The following is an 18,735-nucleotide window of genomic DNA, read 5'->3' as shown; positions in this document are numbered from 1 at the left end:
TATGCGACAATATGCTTTCTTTGTAAATGACCTTTTAAGTTTGTTATTGTCGACTTATACGATATGAATTGCTTACATATGTTGCACATGGCTTTATCACTATCAGTTTTAGTGAAGTAATTCCAAATTTCACTTCTACTGTTCACCATTATAAATAACACTGACTAATATAAAACAATTTTTTTAATAGGTCAATGAACTTTCTGTCAAAAAATGAGTTTACAACTAGACTAAAGCCCTACTCACTAGCAGTGATTAAGATTATGCGTACACGAGTGACGAAAACACGACAAAGACAACGCGATAACCAATCAACTTTTTTATAAGCAAAAAATTGACTGGCGCGTCGCGTCTTGCCGCGCGACAAGCGTTAACGAGTCCTGTGTGCCACAGGCCTACGTCTAAGATTCAACTGTTTTTGTTTGTTCGAAAAAAACAGTTCATTCGTTTTTTGTTAAAAAACAGTTTTGTCAAACAGTTTGGCGTTTTTATACCCACCACTAATATGATATAACGTCATTTTGGTAAAATTGTCGTTCGTAATATGAAATAAAACCAAACCATCTTCTACAATGACTTGTCATTAGAGAAGGACTACATGAAATAAGACAACAAACCAAGATTCCAAGGAGAGACTTTATGTAGGGAGAGAAAAGGAAAAAGGAAATATTAAGAGAGGAGAGCTTATTGTAGGGGAATACTATACTAACAAGGGAATCATCATAAGTGTCCCTCTCCGATTTGATTCTCGATGAAATATGTTGTAAAATATACAATTTTAGGTGACACGTATTTTTTTTATACGTACCCAATCAAAGGTTTAGGGGTTGATACACCCCTCTAAAAAAAAAACGGATTTTTTCTTTCTATGTAAATATCATGAAAACAAGAAGAGTTATAAAAAAATGTTTCCAATAAAAGTTTTATGCTACATTATGGCCTTTATAACCGCGTAGCTAGATTTTTAAAAAATGGTTTATTTTTTAATTTATCCCCACCTCTTGTTATTATTTTTGCGAATTTCAAAATTTTTATAATGAGAAAAATTGTAGTATTTTTTAATCTAACTTACACTATGTCCGTTTATTTTTTGCATACATACACATCTTTATTTATTTCTATATAAACTCCTACTATCCTCATATTAAGTAATATTTAACTCTTATGTCTTCTTATATAGAATTATTAATTTTCTACTTATATGTGGACCAAAAATGATTTTTTGCATTAAAGAAGTTATAGTCCAAAGTTATAGGATCAAAAATGGTCCACATATAATACTAATATTAATACTATCCTGTTTTACAGGATAGTATTAGTATTAGTATTGTAATTATATATTATCGTGTTTATCTTCACTTCTATCGATTTTTATCTATTTTTTTGTTGTTTTATATTAGATTTTACCATTCTTGTCTATTATTTCTTTGTCCTTTAGGTACGGTTCTCTAACTCAAGCGTCCACTGTGAAATTAGGCAGAAAAAGTGAAGGAGAAGATGTTTATGTTCCTATCTCCAGTATGCTTCCCATGGTTAATCCCAATGATATCGAAATTGACGGATGGGACATTTCGGATATGAATCTTGCAGAAGCTATGATGCGCGCCAAGGTGTTGGATATAAATCTGCAGGTACAATTGCGACCCTATATGATGCACATGCGACCTAGGAAGAGCATATATTATCCCGATTTTATCGCCTCGAATCAGGTAATTATAATTTTGATAAAATATGATTTCCTAAGCATATAACTTGCAAAAATGACTCTAAATAATAAATTATAAAGTCTAAATAATCCGTGAATTTCTACATAGCTCAAACTTTTCAATTTTTTTATATATCATTATTTTTTATTTATTGCCTCTTAAAAATCTAACGTTTTCATATTTTAATTATGTAATCAATAATATAAGGTTAAATTAGATTTATCTTGATGACATAAAACAATAATTATATTAGTTTTCTTACATATAAATAATAATTTTTTATTTTTTAAAGAGCATTTGGATGAACTTAATATTTTGCAAAAATTGCTTTTTACCTTAAAATTTGTTTCATAAATAATTATAAATAATTATAAATAATTATAAATAATTATAATTTTATATAATCTATAATAATATTAAGTTTGTGTTAATGTATTTTAAGAGGCTACAACTTTTTTAATGCAAAGGATTATAAATAAATCAAAATTTTTGTCAAAGACATAATTTAGTATGATTCCATTGTTTTACATGGGGCTTCATTATTTTTTTACAGTTACTCTTTTACAGTTACAGATACAGTTCTCTAACTTAAGCGTTTAAAATTAGTAAATTAGTAAAATTAATAAAATTAGTAAATTTGCATTTTTTACATATAAAAATAATCTTTACATCTGTATTTTGATAATTGTATTTGTAGATTTGATAAGAATCAGAGGTAAATATTCACATAAGGTCAGCACCTTCAAAAGTCAATGATCTTGACATATGTTGTCAAGCACATATCTCCGAGTAACAATTAAAAGATTTTAGCCGTCGCTCGTTGTTTATTAAAAAGTTATTAAAAACACTTATTGAATACTCGGTAGAACATAACACATATATTCGTAATCTGCTCAACGAGCACTTTCATCTCATACCATTTTTGATCCCAAATTCGAGTGGCGTAAAGTGGAGAACATTGTCTATGGACGTTTGGCCGCACTCTTTACGCCATAATTTTTTATTTATTCATGAACATACAAATACACAGTATATCTGAAAAATAACATAATTGATACAATATTAATTCAAACACATGACTATATGTGTAAAAATTATTTTTTCTACGGCGTTACAGTCCTAAACAGAACCTTAGCCTTAGCGAGAATTGACTTCCACTCATCTCTGTCCCTGGATTTTGCCCTCCAGTTACGCACGCCCAGACAGTCGATGTCGTTCATCACCGCGCGCCACCAGCGGAGTCTTGGTCTGCTCCTCGGTCTTCTGTTGTCAATGTGGTTTCAAAGATTCTCTTGCACGGATTGTTTTCTTCCATCCTGCAGATATGTCCTAACCATCTCAATCTGTCAATTTTGATGTGAGAGATGACATCTATGTCATTGTATAGCCGATATAGCTCCGCGTTCTTTTTCCTCCTGTATTCGTTCGCTCCTAATCTGGTTGCACCGAAAACTCTTTTCAGGATGTAAAAATTATTTATTTTATTTATAATACGTTCTTGTAGCATTGATATCGCTTTGGACACGGTTCAACCAATGAACAGATTTTTGAAGATTTGTTTGTGAAATCGCCTTGAGGATCCTTGTCATATTACTTTGATGATTAAAATATTATTGTAACAAATCCCTTTCACATCGGGATTTGAAGTAAAAATAGAAAATATAATAGTTGCAAGAAACCAAATCAGATGAATACGGCAGATAATCAATCACTGCTATTTTTTTATCAAAAACTCATATTTGGCTATGAAACTGTTAGTAAATGAGACACAAATCAACAGAATAAATCTGTTTATTCCAATTATTGTGTAAAATCTTGTGAATCGTAAATTTTGATATACTGAATTCTTTTACCGGCATTATATATTTACGTTTAAATCAACTGACTCTTTTTGGTCGTTTTTGGACGTACCAATTTTTCGTCATCTTCTGCATCTCTTTCCCTGCTCTTTCTAAATGTCGCAAATTATTCTTAAAAAAACTTGTAATATGATATAAGCAATTGTTTCTGTAATCTTATTTCAATATATTATTCAATATACAGGGTGTCCTAAAAGTATGGAAACGGCCGAATATCTCGTCAGGAAAGTATTTTTACTGAAAACAGTAAATGGGAAAATTTTAGGGTTTCAATAGAGCTATCAAATAAGCGAATTCGATTTTGGGCCCGGGCCCCATGTTGGGCCCTATAGGGTCCAAATCGAATTTCTTAAATGGAAACCCCCATTTTTTATTGCACATTCTTGTAGCTGATCTCGAGAGCTTTTCAAAACACTATAATAAAATATTTTTTTCATTAAGTACTTTTCCACTTGTAAGACTTGAAAGTTAGGTAGAGGGAGAGAAAACAAGAATGAAGCAACGCGTTCACGCACTCAACGCGTTTCTTTCTCTCTCACTTTACCATAACTTTCAACATAGGGCCTAAAATCGAATTTGCTTATCTGATAGCTCTATTAAAATCCTAAAACTTTCCCATTTACTGTTTTCAGCGAAAGTACTTCCCTGACAAGATATTCAACCGTTTCCATACTTTTAGAACACCCTGTATATATTTTATAGGTCACGTTTACGTCACGTTTACCGAGTTTAAAACAAAACTTAATATTGATTTGTTATGTCCAGACTTAAGAAAGTCACGGAAGGATCATAACAGTTGTTAATCACCGGTCAGATTTTCAAGGGTTTGACCTAGTGATCGGAACGGTTCGCAAGGTTCTGAAAAACGGGTCAACGACTGAAAGTCGCTTTTACTCCGTTATTTAGTAATGTCGTTCGATAGTTCCTTTTTTGGTCTGAGATAGAGATCGCAATTACCAGAGATGGAACCAGTGCAAGCCTTAAGCGAAAGAAATGCAGATGAGGTCTTTTAGAAATTAAAATGACACAATTAAAATAAATTTAAATTTACATTTAATTAAAAATGAGTTGGGTTTACTCAATATAAAAATTATTACAATTATGACTAAATTTTAATTTAATAGATAAAATTCTCTTTTACATACTAATGAACTAACAAATAAACAAAAACTTGTTCTTAAATTTACAACCATAGCTGAACTTATTACAAGTATCTAATTTAGTATAAATCTAATCAATATAACTCTGTGTATGTATGTGTGGATGTAATGTTCACTCTTCTGGTGGAAAGAAATAATTTACATGAGGTAAGCAGTCGTGGAGTGTAGAGGATATTGCGGTAGGACGAGATACGGGGGAATGTTGTCGGGTAGGTGCGTTGTAAAAATCAAGACCGGGGAATTCATCAAGGAGAAGATTTAATACATCGTGGATGGATTCAGGAAGAGACTGAGGAATATGGTTCCTCTATAAATTAGATGGAGGGGGAAGGAGAAGATGAGCGGGACCTTTCCGAATCAATCACAAGAGAATCATAAAGTGTGTTTGTTTGTATATGTGTGGTGCGTGTTAATATCGTGGAATGATTCAGGTGAATGGTTCTTCGGTTCATTTCGGTCTAATGTGTCGCAGGTAGGGCGATAAGAGGGATGTTACTCCCGTGAAAATAAAAAATTCTCTAAGATCTTGTGATCGAATCGAACGAGTACGGCGGCGAGAATTGGTGATTGCGCTCGAATAATTATGCACTATAAATTAAAATAAAATCTAGATTGTTCGCGTTCAAACGAGGTTAGAGATGAAGGAAAAATTAAATTTAAAAACAGACTTACTCGTTGATGATTTTTGACAGCTACAAGTGTGGATATGGGACGGGTCATTGGCAGGGTGAGTGGCGGTCCTCGATTTTGTCCGCAGGAGGGTCAGCTCGGTCAAAAATTGTTGGAGGCAGTTCCAATTTGCACAAGTTTATGATTATAATGATAAAAATTCGCTGTTTCGCGAAGTTACAAATCCGTAATGAAAAGACCGACTGAATTTAGCAAAATAATAATCGAGAAAAGAAAAATGTTAATGAAAACTGTCGAGGGACTGATATTGAACAAAAAGAAAGATAATAATTGTCGCGAAAAGGATTAACATGAGTTTTTATAATTGTTATCCTTCTTTTTTACATTCCAACTTAATAATTTTCGGCGTTGGTCTGATAGAAAAGTTGGTTTTCTTTGATTTCGGTGCGGCATAAAATGCTAATATCTGGAAAAATCTATGTATTCTATTGGTGGTTTGTGAGTTTTGTAGGGTGGTTACAAATCAGTTTCAATATAAAAAATAAATTATTTCCTACCAACATAGCTATTATTATACTAATTTTTACATTTGCAATCTTACAAAATGCAGCAACATATCTGTAAAATATTTAAAAAATTTTGAATAATTTTTTGTTTTTTACATATTAATTATTTTTTCTCACTATTCTACGTATAAAAATAATAAGGTAAGATTATCAAAAGTGAATATTTTACGTTTTATAAAAAAAACTATCATAATAAAATAGGAAATATCTCAGGAAGTTCTCATAAAAAAAAAGATTTGTAACCAATGTTTCGAAAACATCTCGACGTCAGCCACAAGAATATGTAATAAAAATAGCGGTTTTTATTTAAAAAATTCAAGATAATCTTGGCCACTAAAGGTCAAACTGTTCAGGCCACTGAATAGACTTTTTGAACACTGGAAGTTTTGTCTCAAATATTTTCCCATAAAACCAATTATTTCGGAGATAATTGTCCGTTTCCGGATTTTTAAACCACCCAGTAGACATCTTTTTTTATTGTGCATGGGTATGTATTTTTAATTGTGATGTATGTCTAGAAATCGACAAATTTATATATTTCATTATAACAATTGATAATATCATCCTTTAAAACAAAAATTGAAAAAAATATTTTGTTTATTAGAACATAAGGATTATTATCGTAATTAATACGGAATTAGTACGAAAATTCAATTCTTAAAAATTAATAAATGTGAGAACTATTTTTATGTGTCAAAAATAAAAATTAGGCAAAATTACATCCAGAAACAGTTGCGGTTTAAAACTGTTTGGACTATAATCACAGAACTTCAATAAACTAATTGTAAGAATTTTAATGAATTAAGAAGAATTTGATAAGCACACACTATTTATAAACTATACAAAGGAGGGAGTGTAAAAATGGCCAATTTTGGCCGTGGACGGACACCTTTAAAACCTATGCAGTTATCATTTTGAAAGTCCATACATTCATGAAAAAAGGTGTTTTTTTACCCAGATATAGCCATCTCACTATCTCATCCACGATTCCACCAAAAGAATTTAACAGAAATAGTGAAAATTCTATTAAAAAATGGATATCCAATCATATTCATATTTAATATCATAAATGATAAACTTAAATACAAATTTCATAAAAGAGGTTATGATGCGGACGGTTGGGTCAATTCTGAGAGAGAGAAATTCTTCATAATACCGTACGTGAGATCTGTATCTGAAAAATTCTCACAAATAACAAGAAGACATGTATTGAAAATAATGGCAAAAGTAACTTTTTATTCACCAAAAAACAGAACTGATTTTTACAAGCACGCCTACGTATCGCACGCCATAGTAACAATCAACTACAAACTAAAACACAAAGACTAGTGCGCGCAGGCGACGTATAGCGGGCACTGTTACAAGAGATTTTGTGAATCGTAACGTTTTTTCTTACATTCGTTTTCTGTGTGGCCTATTTTCCTGCAGTAATTACAAGTTATTCGCGATGTATCGTTGAATCTATTTTGTCTAAATCTTTCTGAATGATAATTAGATGTTGCAATGTACCTAGTTGCACTTTCTATTGCGTCTTCTAACGTGTTAAATTTTTGTGATAAAAGAAGTTGTGCCGTTTGATTGTGTAATCCGCCTAAGAAATGAGTAATTAATTTATTCATTGCAAAGATTCTTAGTCCTGCTCTTGCTGTAGGATCAGGGTAATTAGAAATTGCAAGAATCATTTCAGAATTTAATTTTCTGGCTCTAGAGTAGCATAATCTTCAATGGATTTATTTCTTTTTTGCTGGAGTTTATTAATTTCCACTTCCCAATGGTCAAAACTTTTGGAATTTCCGAATTCCTTTTCTAATGCTTTGCATAAATCATCAAGATTATTTATTGTATAGATTGTTCTCACTAACGCGGCATCTCCCGTTAATTTAACTTGTAAGACCAACAGGTCTTTTTCTAAAGAAAAATAACCTGTCGTCTGGTTCAACTAAATCATTAAGAGGATGCTGAAATGACAGGCGAACTCCGACGCAAAAGCGCCATCATTTCGATGGTACTAAAAATGAAATGTCATTATCGGCGCAGCCTACGGACCTATGCCGCGTAGGTCCGTGTGTACGCATTTGTTTGTAGTGGTGACTAACTACACTGACGTGTGGTCTGTGTACGTGTGTCATCGGAAGTTTGTAAACAAACGAGGCTTGCGCTTGTTTCCTCGACTGAAATTTCGTCGCAAGGCTGCAATATAATGTCCGAGAAAACATAGGCGTATACAAGGTGTCAAATAAATACAAACTAAATATGACAAAATAATAAATGAAAAATATACATATAATACTATATATATCACTGAAGAAAAATGTCATATACTTTTCTTATTTTTATCCTTATGTAGTAAATACTAAATAACTAATTAATCAATTAATTAATATATACATATACACATATATTCAATAAATAGTTATCTTTATTTTGTATTTTATATGATAATGACTGAAATAATGAAAGTATATATCATTTCAGTTATATAAAATATAAAATAAAGATAACTATATTCAATATGTATATGTATGTATTAAATAATTAATTAATTTATTTATTTATTTTGTATTAATTACATAAGAATAAAAATAAGAAAAGCATATAACATATTTTTCGAATTAGATATATAGTCCCACATAGCAAAATTTCATTCTACGGATGTCCGTGGGATGTAATGTAAAGGATTTTCAGATATCCCTGGGATGTCTGTATAAAGCCGTAGGATATCCGTAGGGCATCCGTGGGATATCCGAATGTCCGCTTTTCAGATATCCGTAGGACATCCAAAAATAAATCCTTGGGATATCCCTGGGATATCCTACATATGATTAAATTAGATCCCAACAATGTCCCCTGGATATCTTTTTTTATCCAGATAAAATCCAGATAAAATCATTAATTATAGGATGGTGTTCATAATCCGATTTTATATTCGAAATCATTTTAAAACCTCATTCAATCAACAAAATGGTTGTGCAACATTATTTCATTAGTTGAATGAAATCATAAGACGATTCTAAATATAAAATCGGACTATAAATACCACCCAGAAAAATATCTATTTTAAATATTTATTTAAAATGTTTTTAAAAAATATATTTTTTTAAAAGATTTAAACAGAAATTGTCTAGTTTTAAGTTAAAGAAGCAATAAAACAGTAATCTTAATAAGTAACGTCTCTTTCTTTTTCTCTCGAAAAGTTTCATATTAATTATTATTTATATTTTTAAAAATTACGACAATCTCGCTTTAATGACACCACTATCAAGATATTGTTTTATTACTACTTTTTATTACTCCTTTAAAACTAAACAATTTTTGAAACATTTTTTCAAAATACATATTTTTTCAAATATTTTATATAGACATTTGACATGTAAGTATCTCTATGAGCATAAAGGAAAGATTATTAGCAAAATTTCTAAAAATAAAAACCTTCTATTATATCAGGAGACGCGGTGTCTCCGGCCAAGTTTAAAATTACATTATTTTAAGAAATAGACACATTTCAAAAAAGGTAAAGTACGTATATAAGTAATATAAATAATAGTACATTTGAAGCACATTTCATTATAAAATATGTAATTTTTTAAAAATTTTTTATTTACTATATAATATAAAAATAATCACAATAAAAATAAAATTTATATATATAAAAACGAAAACTAAAAATACGTCTTGTACATTTTAAAATTGCACTAGTCACAGTGTTAGATATAAATTAATAAACTTAATATTACTAAATATTATAACTTAATATGAATAATATTACATACATAATATTTTATACATAAAATTGCTAATATTATGTATGAATTATACACATGAACAAAATATAAAAAAAAAATATTGAATATTTTATTGTGCAGCATTCAGTTTTTTTATTTTTTCAGTTGCATGACGAAGCCATGATTTATTTGGTTCCGAAATTTCGTGCTCGGTAGCTTGCGGATATTTTAATTGAACTGCACCTACAAATAGTATAAACATTTATATAACATAAATATAAACATATACTTCTCAATATATTTTTAATTTTTTTAAACCAGATGTTTAATGAGATGGAAAGTTAATCTAATTTTTATAATTTAATAACTAAATCTAATGTATGTATTATATGTATATGCATTATGTATAGGTTTATTAGTGTAAATATCTATGTGTTTAAGTGTATGTTTATGTGTTTGTATGTGTGTGTATACGTAAAACTAACTTATTTGTAGAAATTATATATATATATATACATATATATATATATATATATATATATACACATATATATATAATTGTGCTATAAATATACAATATGTAGCACAAAAATTAATATAAAATATATAAATAAAAATTGTAGTAGTGGTGTTCTACTAGCCAACATCTCTCAAACATAACCTTATTTATGATATATATAGAAAGATGACCTGCGTATGATATAATAATTTTAGATTTTAATAATTATCTGTCAATTTAATAGTTTCTGACGCCTTATATGTTATCGCTTATGCGTCTTTTTCCGTTTTTTAAGGGAGAATCAAAGCACAAAACTCACACTTCACTGCCTGCGTTAATCTCAATGTTCACCGATCTACGACACTAGAATTCGATTCGAGTTGTCGATCCGAGAAAGGTTAGGTAATCAAAAAGCGGTAATCTTATATATACTGGCTTCTCGAACCAAGAACTCGATGACCAAGTTCTAGTATCGTCATTTAATAGAAATAAATATTTTCTATACTTGTACTTTGATCTTAACAAATGGACGGATTAAAATTATATTTGTATATTACATGTGTGTCTACGCATGCACTCAAAATTAAATTTGTTTTCTGTTCAAATTAAGCAAAAAGAAAATGTTTTACAAAAAATATTTATGTAAGAAATCTTTTGCTAAATTTGAAGAAAAAGCAATTTTAATGTACGTATATTTTTTGTACTAGAAATATCTTCAGGAAATTCTACGAATGATTATTTATTATCGATCTGTATCGTTTGGATCATTTTGATCAAAATGGGATGTCCTGCGGAGATCGTACATAAGATATCCACAGGACATGTTACACGGGATATCCTCAGGTAATCATACGGATAATGTTTTACTCTGGATCAAACTGGGACCATTTCGATCAAATTGGGATGTCCTGGGGAGATCTTTGCTATGTGGGGTATTATACATACATTTTTCAAATAAAATATTTTATCATATCTAACTTATATTTATTAGACACCTTGTATAAGTCTATTTCGTCTCGTATGTACATCATTCAGCCATACGATAGAATTTCAATTGTGAGAAAAAAGGTTAAATGACCTTATAAATTATCTGATAAAATATAAATAGACCACACGTGCAGTAAATTGCTAACTAAAATACATACGTATTTCTTCAAATCTGCCAGCTGACGTTAGATCGCCTCTGACTATATTTATTAAAAATTGTCAGCTCACGATAGATCGCCTCTAACAATATTTCTTACAATTTGACAGTTCACGAATAAATCGCCTCTGACAATATTTCTTACAATTTGCCAGTTCACGAATAAATCGCCTTTAGCTCTCTTTCTTCTAAACTGTCAGCTGACGTTAGATCGCCTCTGATTATATTTATTAAAAATTGTTAGCTGACGTTAGATCACCTCTAACAATATTTCTTACAATTTGCCAGTCCACGAGGAAACCGCCTCTGGCTTGAAGACCAGAATAAGAATTTTCTAATGCCAGTCCACGAGAAAACCGCCCCTGGCTTGTCTTATTCTATATTGCCAGTCCACGAGGAAACCGCCTCTGGCTATAAGACAAGAATAAGAATTTTCTAATGCCAGTCCACGAGAAAACCGCCTCTGGCTTGTCTTATTTTATATTGCCAGTCCACGAGGAAACCGCCTCTGGCTTGAAGACAAGAATAAGAATTTTCTAATGCCAGTCCACGAGAAAACCGCCTCTGGCTGGTCTTATTCTATATTGCCAGTCCACGAGGAAACCGCCTCTGGCTTGTCTTATTCTTTATTGTAAGATACTTTTATTACGTCATATGCTCTATGTATATATATAATGTATATTATATGCTCCATATTATCTATATTCATATTAAAATATCTTTCTAAGAAATTGACATTATTTTGTATACTCTTTTTACAATAAATGTATATGATATATGCCATATTTTTTATTTCTAAAGCATGAAATATATGGTAAAGATATTTTTATTTTTTTGTGTCTATTATTTGTAAAAAAATCTTGATAAAAGAAACAACATTAATTTTGCGACTTGCAATAATCTGTTTCATTATATGCTTCTTTTAAATACTTACAATTAGCCTTATTTTATGTGATTAACTTGGTATTTAAAATACGTATCAAAATCGAAAATGTATTTCTATTACAGTAGAAAAGAAACATTCTTGTCTTACAACAGAGAGAAATGGCAAAATATAATATTGTCTAAAGTACAGTCCAATAAAAACTGTTAAAATTTAACATTTTATAAAACCACTGTGATTCATGAAAAATCAGAACTATTATTTCAAAAATATAGACATATTTCGACTGTGTGTTTTAAACTGCACTACACATTCAAAATTCACAGAATAAATTTATTTCTGCAAAGTTGTGTATAATGTCAGTGGAAAAGTGATTTATTTGTTATTACATATACATGATATTTTACCATTCCTCTCTGGTGTAAGACTACAATGTTTTTTTTTCTACTGAACTAGAAATTAATTTTATATTTTGATGTGTATTTTAGATACTAAGGTAAACGCATAAAATAAGGCTAATTGTAAGTATTTAAAAGAAGTATATATTGAAACAGATTATTGCAAGTCACAAAATTAATGTTTTTTTTATCAAGATTTTTTTACAAATGATACATACAAGAAACTAAAAATACCTTTATATTTCATGCTTTATAAATAAGTTATATGACATGTACATTTATTATAAAAATATATACAATATACAAAATGATATTAACTTTTTACATAGATACTTTGATGTGAATATACATAATATGGAGCACATAATATACATAATATATACACATAAAGCACATGAATAAAAGTATTTTACAGAAATTAAAATATGAATGTATGTAACTAAATAATATAAATGTTTGCAAAAATGTTGCAAAATTTATGTATAATACATACACTTTTTTATCCTTCAGAGTGCCTTCAACCCATTTTTTTCAGCCAGGTTTCGTAGCACATAACACAAACACACACACACACGCACAACTAACACATACATAACTAACCTAAAAGATTCTGTATATGACAGATAGCACTGAGAACTGTATAGCGCCTTTATCCCAAAATCCCGGAACTAATCTACAGCTCTTTTTTACCTTATTCTTCTATATTGCACGCATGCTTTGCATAAATCTGGAAAAGTATGGCATTTTGAAAATAAGTCTCTAAGCTCTATTTTTTTGGTTTTCCGTTATTGTTTCATACGCTCTTCTTCGGCACACACCCTTGTTTTGCAGATTGAAGCAGTATAATTTTGATATAAAAGATATAATTCTTTGAAGTGACATTGTCGGTAAATTTAAAAAAATTTTTTTTATTTTTTGGTTTAAATTTCACTAACCATCGAAAGATTAGCATGTGTACTTTACTTACACCAAAGAATTTGTAATTCTATCAAAGCAATAAAAAATGCCATACTTTCCAGAAAATTAGAAGTTCGGTCGGTAACAATATGACTTCAGCATCCTCTTAACTCCTTTACAATCTGCTGTAAACTGCGTCACTGGAATATTTTTTCCATTAAAAACAGGTATGAGCGATAGACTATTACGGACGGGAAAATAACTACTGTTACTCGTAGAGGATCTTCGACTTTCTAGATTCGTGCCAAAATGATCTACGCCTTGCGCTGACTCTACCGTTTCTGTTCGATCGTTCATATTGATTGTTTCTAAATTTGAGATTACGTGATTATGTTTAGAATTATTATCGCTAATATAACTTATCGACGAACTACTTTCCGAACTGTCTGTATTGTAATGCGCTTTAGCGTCTCTAAAGTTTACAAAATTCATAGACTTACAAAAGTACGATGCGCAGCATATCTATGACGAGATGGTTTCACGCCGCTGGTAGATATAGATGATTTGATGACGTAGATGAGATGATGATGAGGGTTGACCTTTTTTCGTGCTGGCCGTCCACGGAATCTCATTGTTGCTATCCTTTTCCTTCGTTAGCTGCTGTGCTCGTCCAGGAGCGTCTTGATGGCCTTGTGCCTTTTTCCTCAGAGTAGGTTGTAGACTAAACGTGGTTTTATCGGCTAACAAACAGGATCTCAGCAGGTTGATCGGAATGTGCTCCCGTTAATTTCGTCAAGATAGCACCAAGTTATGGTTGACCTCGATTCGTCTACTTGATAACTTTGCTTGGCTACGTTTTCTCGAACTCCTCTAATTCCGGGTTTCTAACTTTCTTTCACTTGATATTAACTAACAGCAATCAGCTCAATTACAACAAAAATTTTTCGCACTTTTACACACAAACATCCCACCGCTGCCACCAATTGTTACGAGCGTATAGCTACGTAATAGATTATTTAGAATAAGTCAGGACACGTGAAAAAAGTCTTTATTCAGTGTTGCTGGTTTGAGCTTTGATCAAGAACTAACTGACGAGAAGGATCTTCATTTACAGTGTTTTAGGAAAATCGTAGCGGCGGAATGTTTATTGGAAGGAGGAGGTTTTATCGAAGAGAAAATACGCGTTAGGCACAGGGACAGTGTTTAGGTTAACCCATGTTTGTTGCAGTTATTGAAGGGTCACGTGTTTAGGGTCAAGAAGGAGTAAAGATAAAAAAGGTTCGAACAACAGAGTAATCTAAGAAACTATAAGTTGCGGCACGTAACAGCACTCAGAAATGAACAGAAGCGCCAAGTATAAAAGAAAATAAAAATTGCATATAAGACTTGAGAAAGAAATAAATACACATATATATGTGTATTTTTAACAATATGGATTCAAATTATCCTTTGCTTGTGCAGATGACACAAGGAAATTCATTAGGCCTCACAAAGACGATCTTGATACAATGTCTCATAGCGATGTAGTTTATAAGTTTTGTGCAAAGATTGTGATGCCACATACATAGGACAGACAAAAAGTCAGTTGGAAACAAGAGTCCAAAAGCATAAAAATGATAATAAATGATATAAAAAGGAGCTCTTTCCCCTCGGTTATCTCTAGTCATCGGTTAAAATTAGACCATCATTCGACTGAAATGGAGTTGAGATTCTCGACGTTGAGAAATCGTATTACAAGCGTCTTACATCTGAAGTGTTACGCATTAAGAAACAGAGTCATGGACTTAATAAACAGAGCGACACTGATTTTTATCGAATTCTTATTCGTCGGTTTCCCTCTCTTATTCCTTTTCCCTTTAATTCCTGTCTTCTTTTTATCCAACCACTATAAATACACACAGTCGTCAGTGATTAGTCTTACAAGACACATCAACATTTATTTTGAATCCGATTTCTGCAATCTCATGTTTAAAAAAATAGATAATATTATATCATAATAAAAAAGACAGAAGGTTTATATTGTGTTAAATTTTAGATATGGACCACTTTTTTAAAAAACAAATAATAATGTTAATAAAGTCGATAAATTCAGGTGTAGGAAATTAATTAAGGTATGCTTAGAAGAGTTCGGTTACCGTTATAAAATAGACTGATTTGTGTAATTTTTTTAGTACAACTCATAACATAAAGTAGTTTGAAATCCTTTGTACTGATGATGGCCAAAAGGTTGGCCAAAACGTATGCAAGTTAAGAGAAAATAAATAATATTAATAAGCAAACGACATCTGGCTTTGGCTTTGGATCCTCGAAAATTAATACATTTTTGAATAAAATTGCTATTTTGTATACATCAAGGAATTATTTACTTCAAATAATGCTTTGTTTCTCGGATGTAAGTTAGGTTGAAGTAGATTTTTTTTCGGGGAAGGAATGCAAAGACTTTCCCGTCCACTCATTCACTTTATTACGTTTAAATAAATAAATATGCTAAGAGTACGTTCTGTTAAATGTACATGGTGTTAGAAAATTGTATTCTATTTAGTAAACTTCTTTTGTTAATAACTTTTTAATAAACAATCATCGATGGCTAAAATCTTTTTTTGTAACTTAGAGCAATGACCTTGATAACATATATTAAGGTCAAAATTATTTGGGAGTCGTTTCTATTTGACAGTTTTTTCACATATGTATACAGGCTCCTAGACCTATCGTATCACCCGTTAATGACAGATTCTTAAGATCATTTGTAAACAAAAATCTTAATATCAAAATGTCGAGGATACGATAGTTTTTAAATAGGAAAGATTTAAAGTTGACCAATCAGCATGTAAAAACTTTGTGCGCTCAGGCACGTCGCATATTTTTTATATATTCTTATCATATGAGAAACATCATTTATCTATGACAAGATTCACGTGAAAGCTTTGATGTTCGATGCGAATTGCGTTCTAACGTCAATATTCCAAACAATCTTTAAGCTATTATTATCACAATATTAGTTGGAATTATTAACTGCGTACAAAGAAGATAAGTTTCTAAAGTTATTTCAATAATAATATATAAATTATATCAACATTGATAAAAATTAAAGTAATATCTCTGAAGGCACTTACAATATGCGATGTCCCTGAGCGCGTAAAGTTTTAATAAGCTGATTGGTCAATTTTAAACCCTTCCCACTTAAAAACTATTGTAGCCTCGACATTTGACAGACATTTTGGTATTGGGATTTTCGTCTGCAAATGATCTCAAGAATCAATCTCAAGAATCTGACATTAATGGGTGATACAGTCTGGGACACTCTGTATATAATGCATAAAATCCGAGATAAAATAAACTAAATAAACTAAAAATTGAAATAAGTTAAAATTATTTACAAATAAATTAAAATTAAATTTGTTATTGGAATATATTATTTATATTATTTTATTTATGTTAATATTATATTGTATATATTATATTATATGATATTTTGCATTAGTTTAAATACTAACATGTATAATTTTAACATATAAATATAATTATATTTCTATATAATATACATATATTCTTGTATAAATATACAAATATAAATATTTTTCTCGTATTAACATATATTTTCTCTAATATAATTATTATTGTACATATAAACTTATGTAGAAGTATCCTATGAATTAATACTATTAACCGTCTTTTATCGATTAAATAATTTGATTTTTTATAAAATAATAAAGTTTATAAATATTGGTAAAATTTGTTTATAAAGGGCAAAAGAGCAAATAACATTATCACGGGCACAAAGGCGGAGCAACTCAATTGGATCCGCAACGATATCGTCCAGTTCAAGGCTTCAAAAAGCTTGGATCAAGTAATTGTTTTGTGGACTGCTAACACGGAGAGATTCTCAGAGTTCATAACAGGCGTCAATGACACGGCTGACAACCTTCTGGAGGCGATTGATAAGAATCACTCAGAGATTAGTCCAAGTACTATGTTTGCTGTGGCAGCAGCTTTAGAAGGAGTAAGATTATACTTAATATAAATATTTTTGTCTTTTATTATCAATATCACTTACACATACATTTATATTCTTTTCTCGTTTAAATTTATTACCAAAATGGCAACCAATGAGTTATTTTATTTATTCAAACATTTTTTTTTAGTGTACTTATATCAATGGCTCACCGCAGAATACTTTCATCCCAGGCGCTCTTGAGCTTGCCGAGAGACAAAAAACGTTCGTCGGCGGTGATGATTTTAAGTCAGGCCAGACTAAACTCAAGTCCGTGCTCGTGGACTTCCTCGTATCAGCTGGTATCAAACCAGTATCAATTGTCAGCTACAATCATTTAGGGAATAATGATGGATATAATTTATCTGCACCACAGCAATTTCGTTCAAAGGAGGTATGTTGTATAAAAGAATGTTATATAAAAAGAAATTATAAAAGAATGTTCTATATAGTTGTCTTCAATTAAAATGGATTCATATATAAAAAAAACGAAATATTTTTGTTTTACTGATAAGTTTAGATAATAGAAATACTAGATATGTATGCCTATATTAAAAAATAATTAATTAAAAATTATAAAAAGTTTTTAAATATTACGTATTTGCAAACACGTTTTGGTAATTATTAAAAGATCGGGACTAACCTTCAATTTTAATTATTTTCGTATACGTTAACAAGATCATTAAGTAATGATCTCTAAGTAATGTTGTAAAAATTTTAGCCATCGGTTATTGTTTATTAAAAAATTATTAATAAAAAAAGTTTACAAAATAGAACGTAATTTTTTAACACCGTGTACATTTATTATAATGTATTCTTCAATTTTTTAAATTTAAATGGCTAAATTTAACGCAAAAAATCAAAGGAAAAGAAATTAAGCCCGAGCTGGATTTGAATGCTCAAAGAGTGCGGCCAAACGTCCATACACAATGTTTCCCATTTTGTGCCATTCGAATTTGGGATTAAAAGTGGCATGAGATGAAAGTGCTCGTTGAGCAGATTACGAATATATGTGTTATGTTATAGCCTTCTACCGATCCAGAAAAAATGGTTTTCAAAAATATCAAAAGACTCCAAAAGTTTCAAGTTCGATAGATGGCGCCACGTTTATCGGAAACTTAACTGTTTCTGATTATGAAATTAATAATCATTCTGTCTGATAACGATTCTCACCAAATGTGTTGTGCGTGCTGTCAGTAGTAAACGGTTGTCCTGTTAGAATTTCGAATAGCCCAAATAGGTCTTCAATAGCAGACGTGCCCATTTTCTATTTCTGTATT

General features: G+C 30.5%; 1 protein-coding gene across 7 annotated transcripts in view; it reads left to right on the top strand.

Moving 5' to 3' along the window:
* Positions 1-18,735, top strand: part of Inos (Inositol-3-phosphate synthase) — a 170,333-nt gene that overhangs the window by 55,317 nt on the left and 96,281 nt on the right. For all 7 annotated transcript variants that reach the window (XR_010889355.1, XM_067352058.1, XM_067352062.1 and 4 more), the window contains 3 exons: positions 1,439-1,709; positions 17,210-17,464; positions 17,607-17,849. Coding sequence is in view for 6 of the 7 variants with exons in the window: in XM_067352058.1 (XP_067208159.1) it covers positions 1,439-1,709; positions 17,210-17,464; positions 17,607-17,849 (769 nt within the window). In the remaining variant the exon portion in view is untranslated. The remainder of the gene's footprint in view (positions 1-1,438; positions 1,710-17,209; positions 17,465-17,606; positions 17,850-18,735) is intronic.

The sequence above is a fragment of the Linepithema humile genome, chromosome 3 (assembly GCF_040581485.1).
Source record: "Linepithema humile isolate Giens D197 chromosome 3, Lhum_UNIL_v1.0, whole genome shotgun sequence".
In the NCBI taxonomy this organism is placed as follows: domain Eukaryota; kingdom Metazoa; phylum Arthropoda; class Insecta; order Hymenoptera; family Formicidae; genus Linepithema; species Linepithema humile.
Note: the sequence above shows the minus strand (reverse complement) of the source record. Positions and strands in the feature narration are given on the sequence as shown.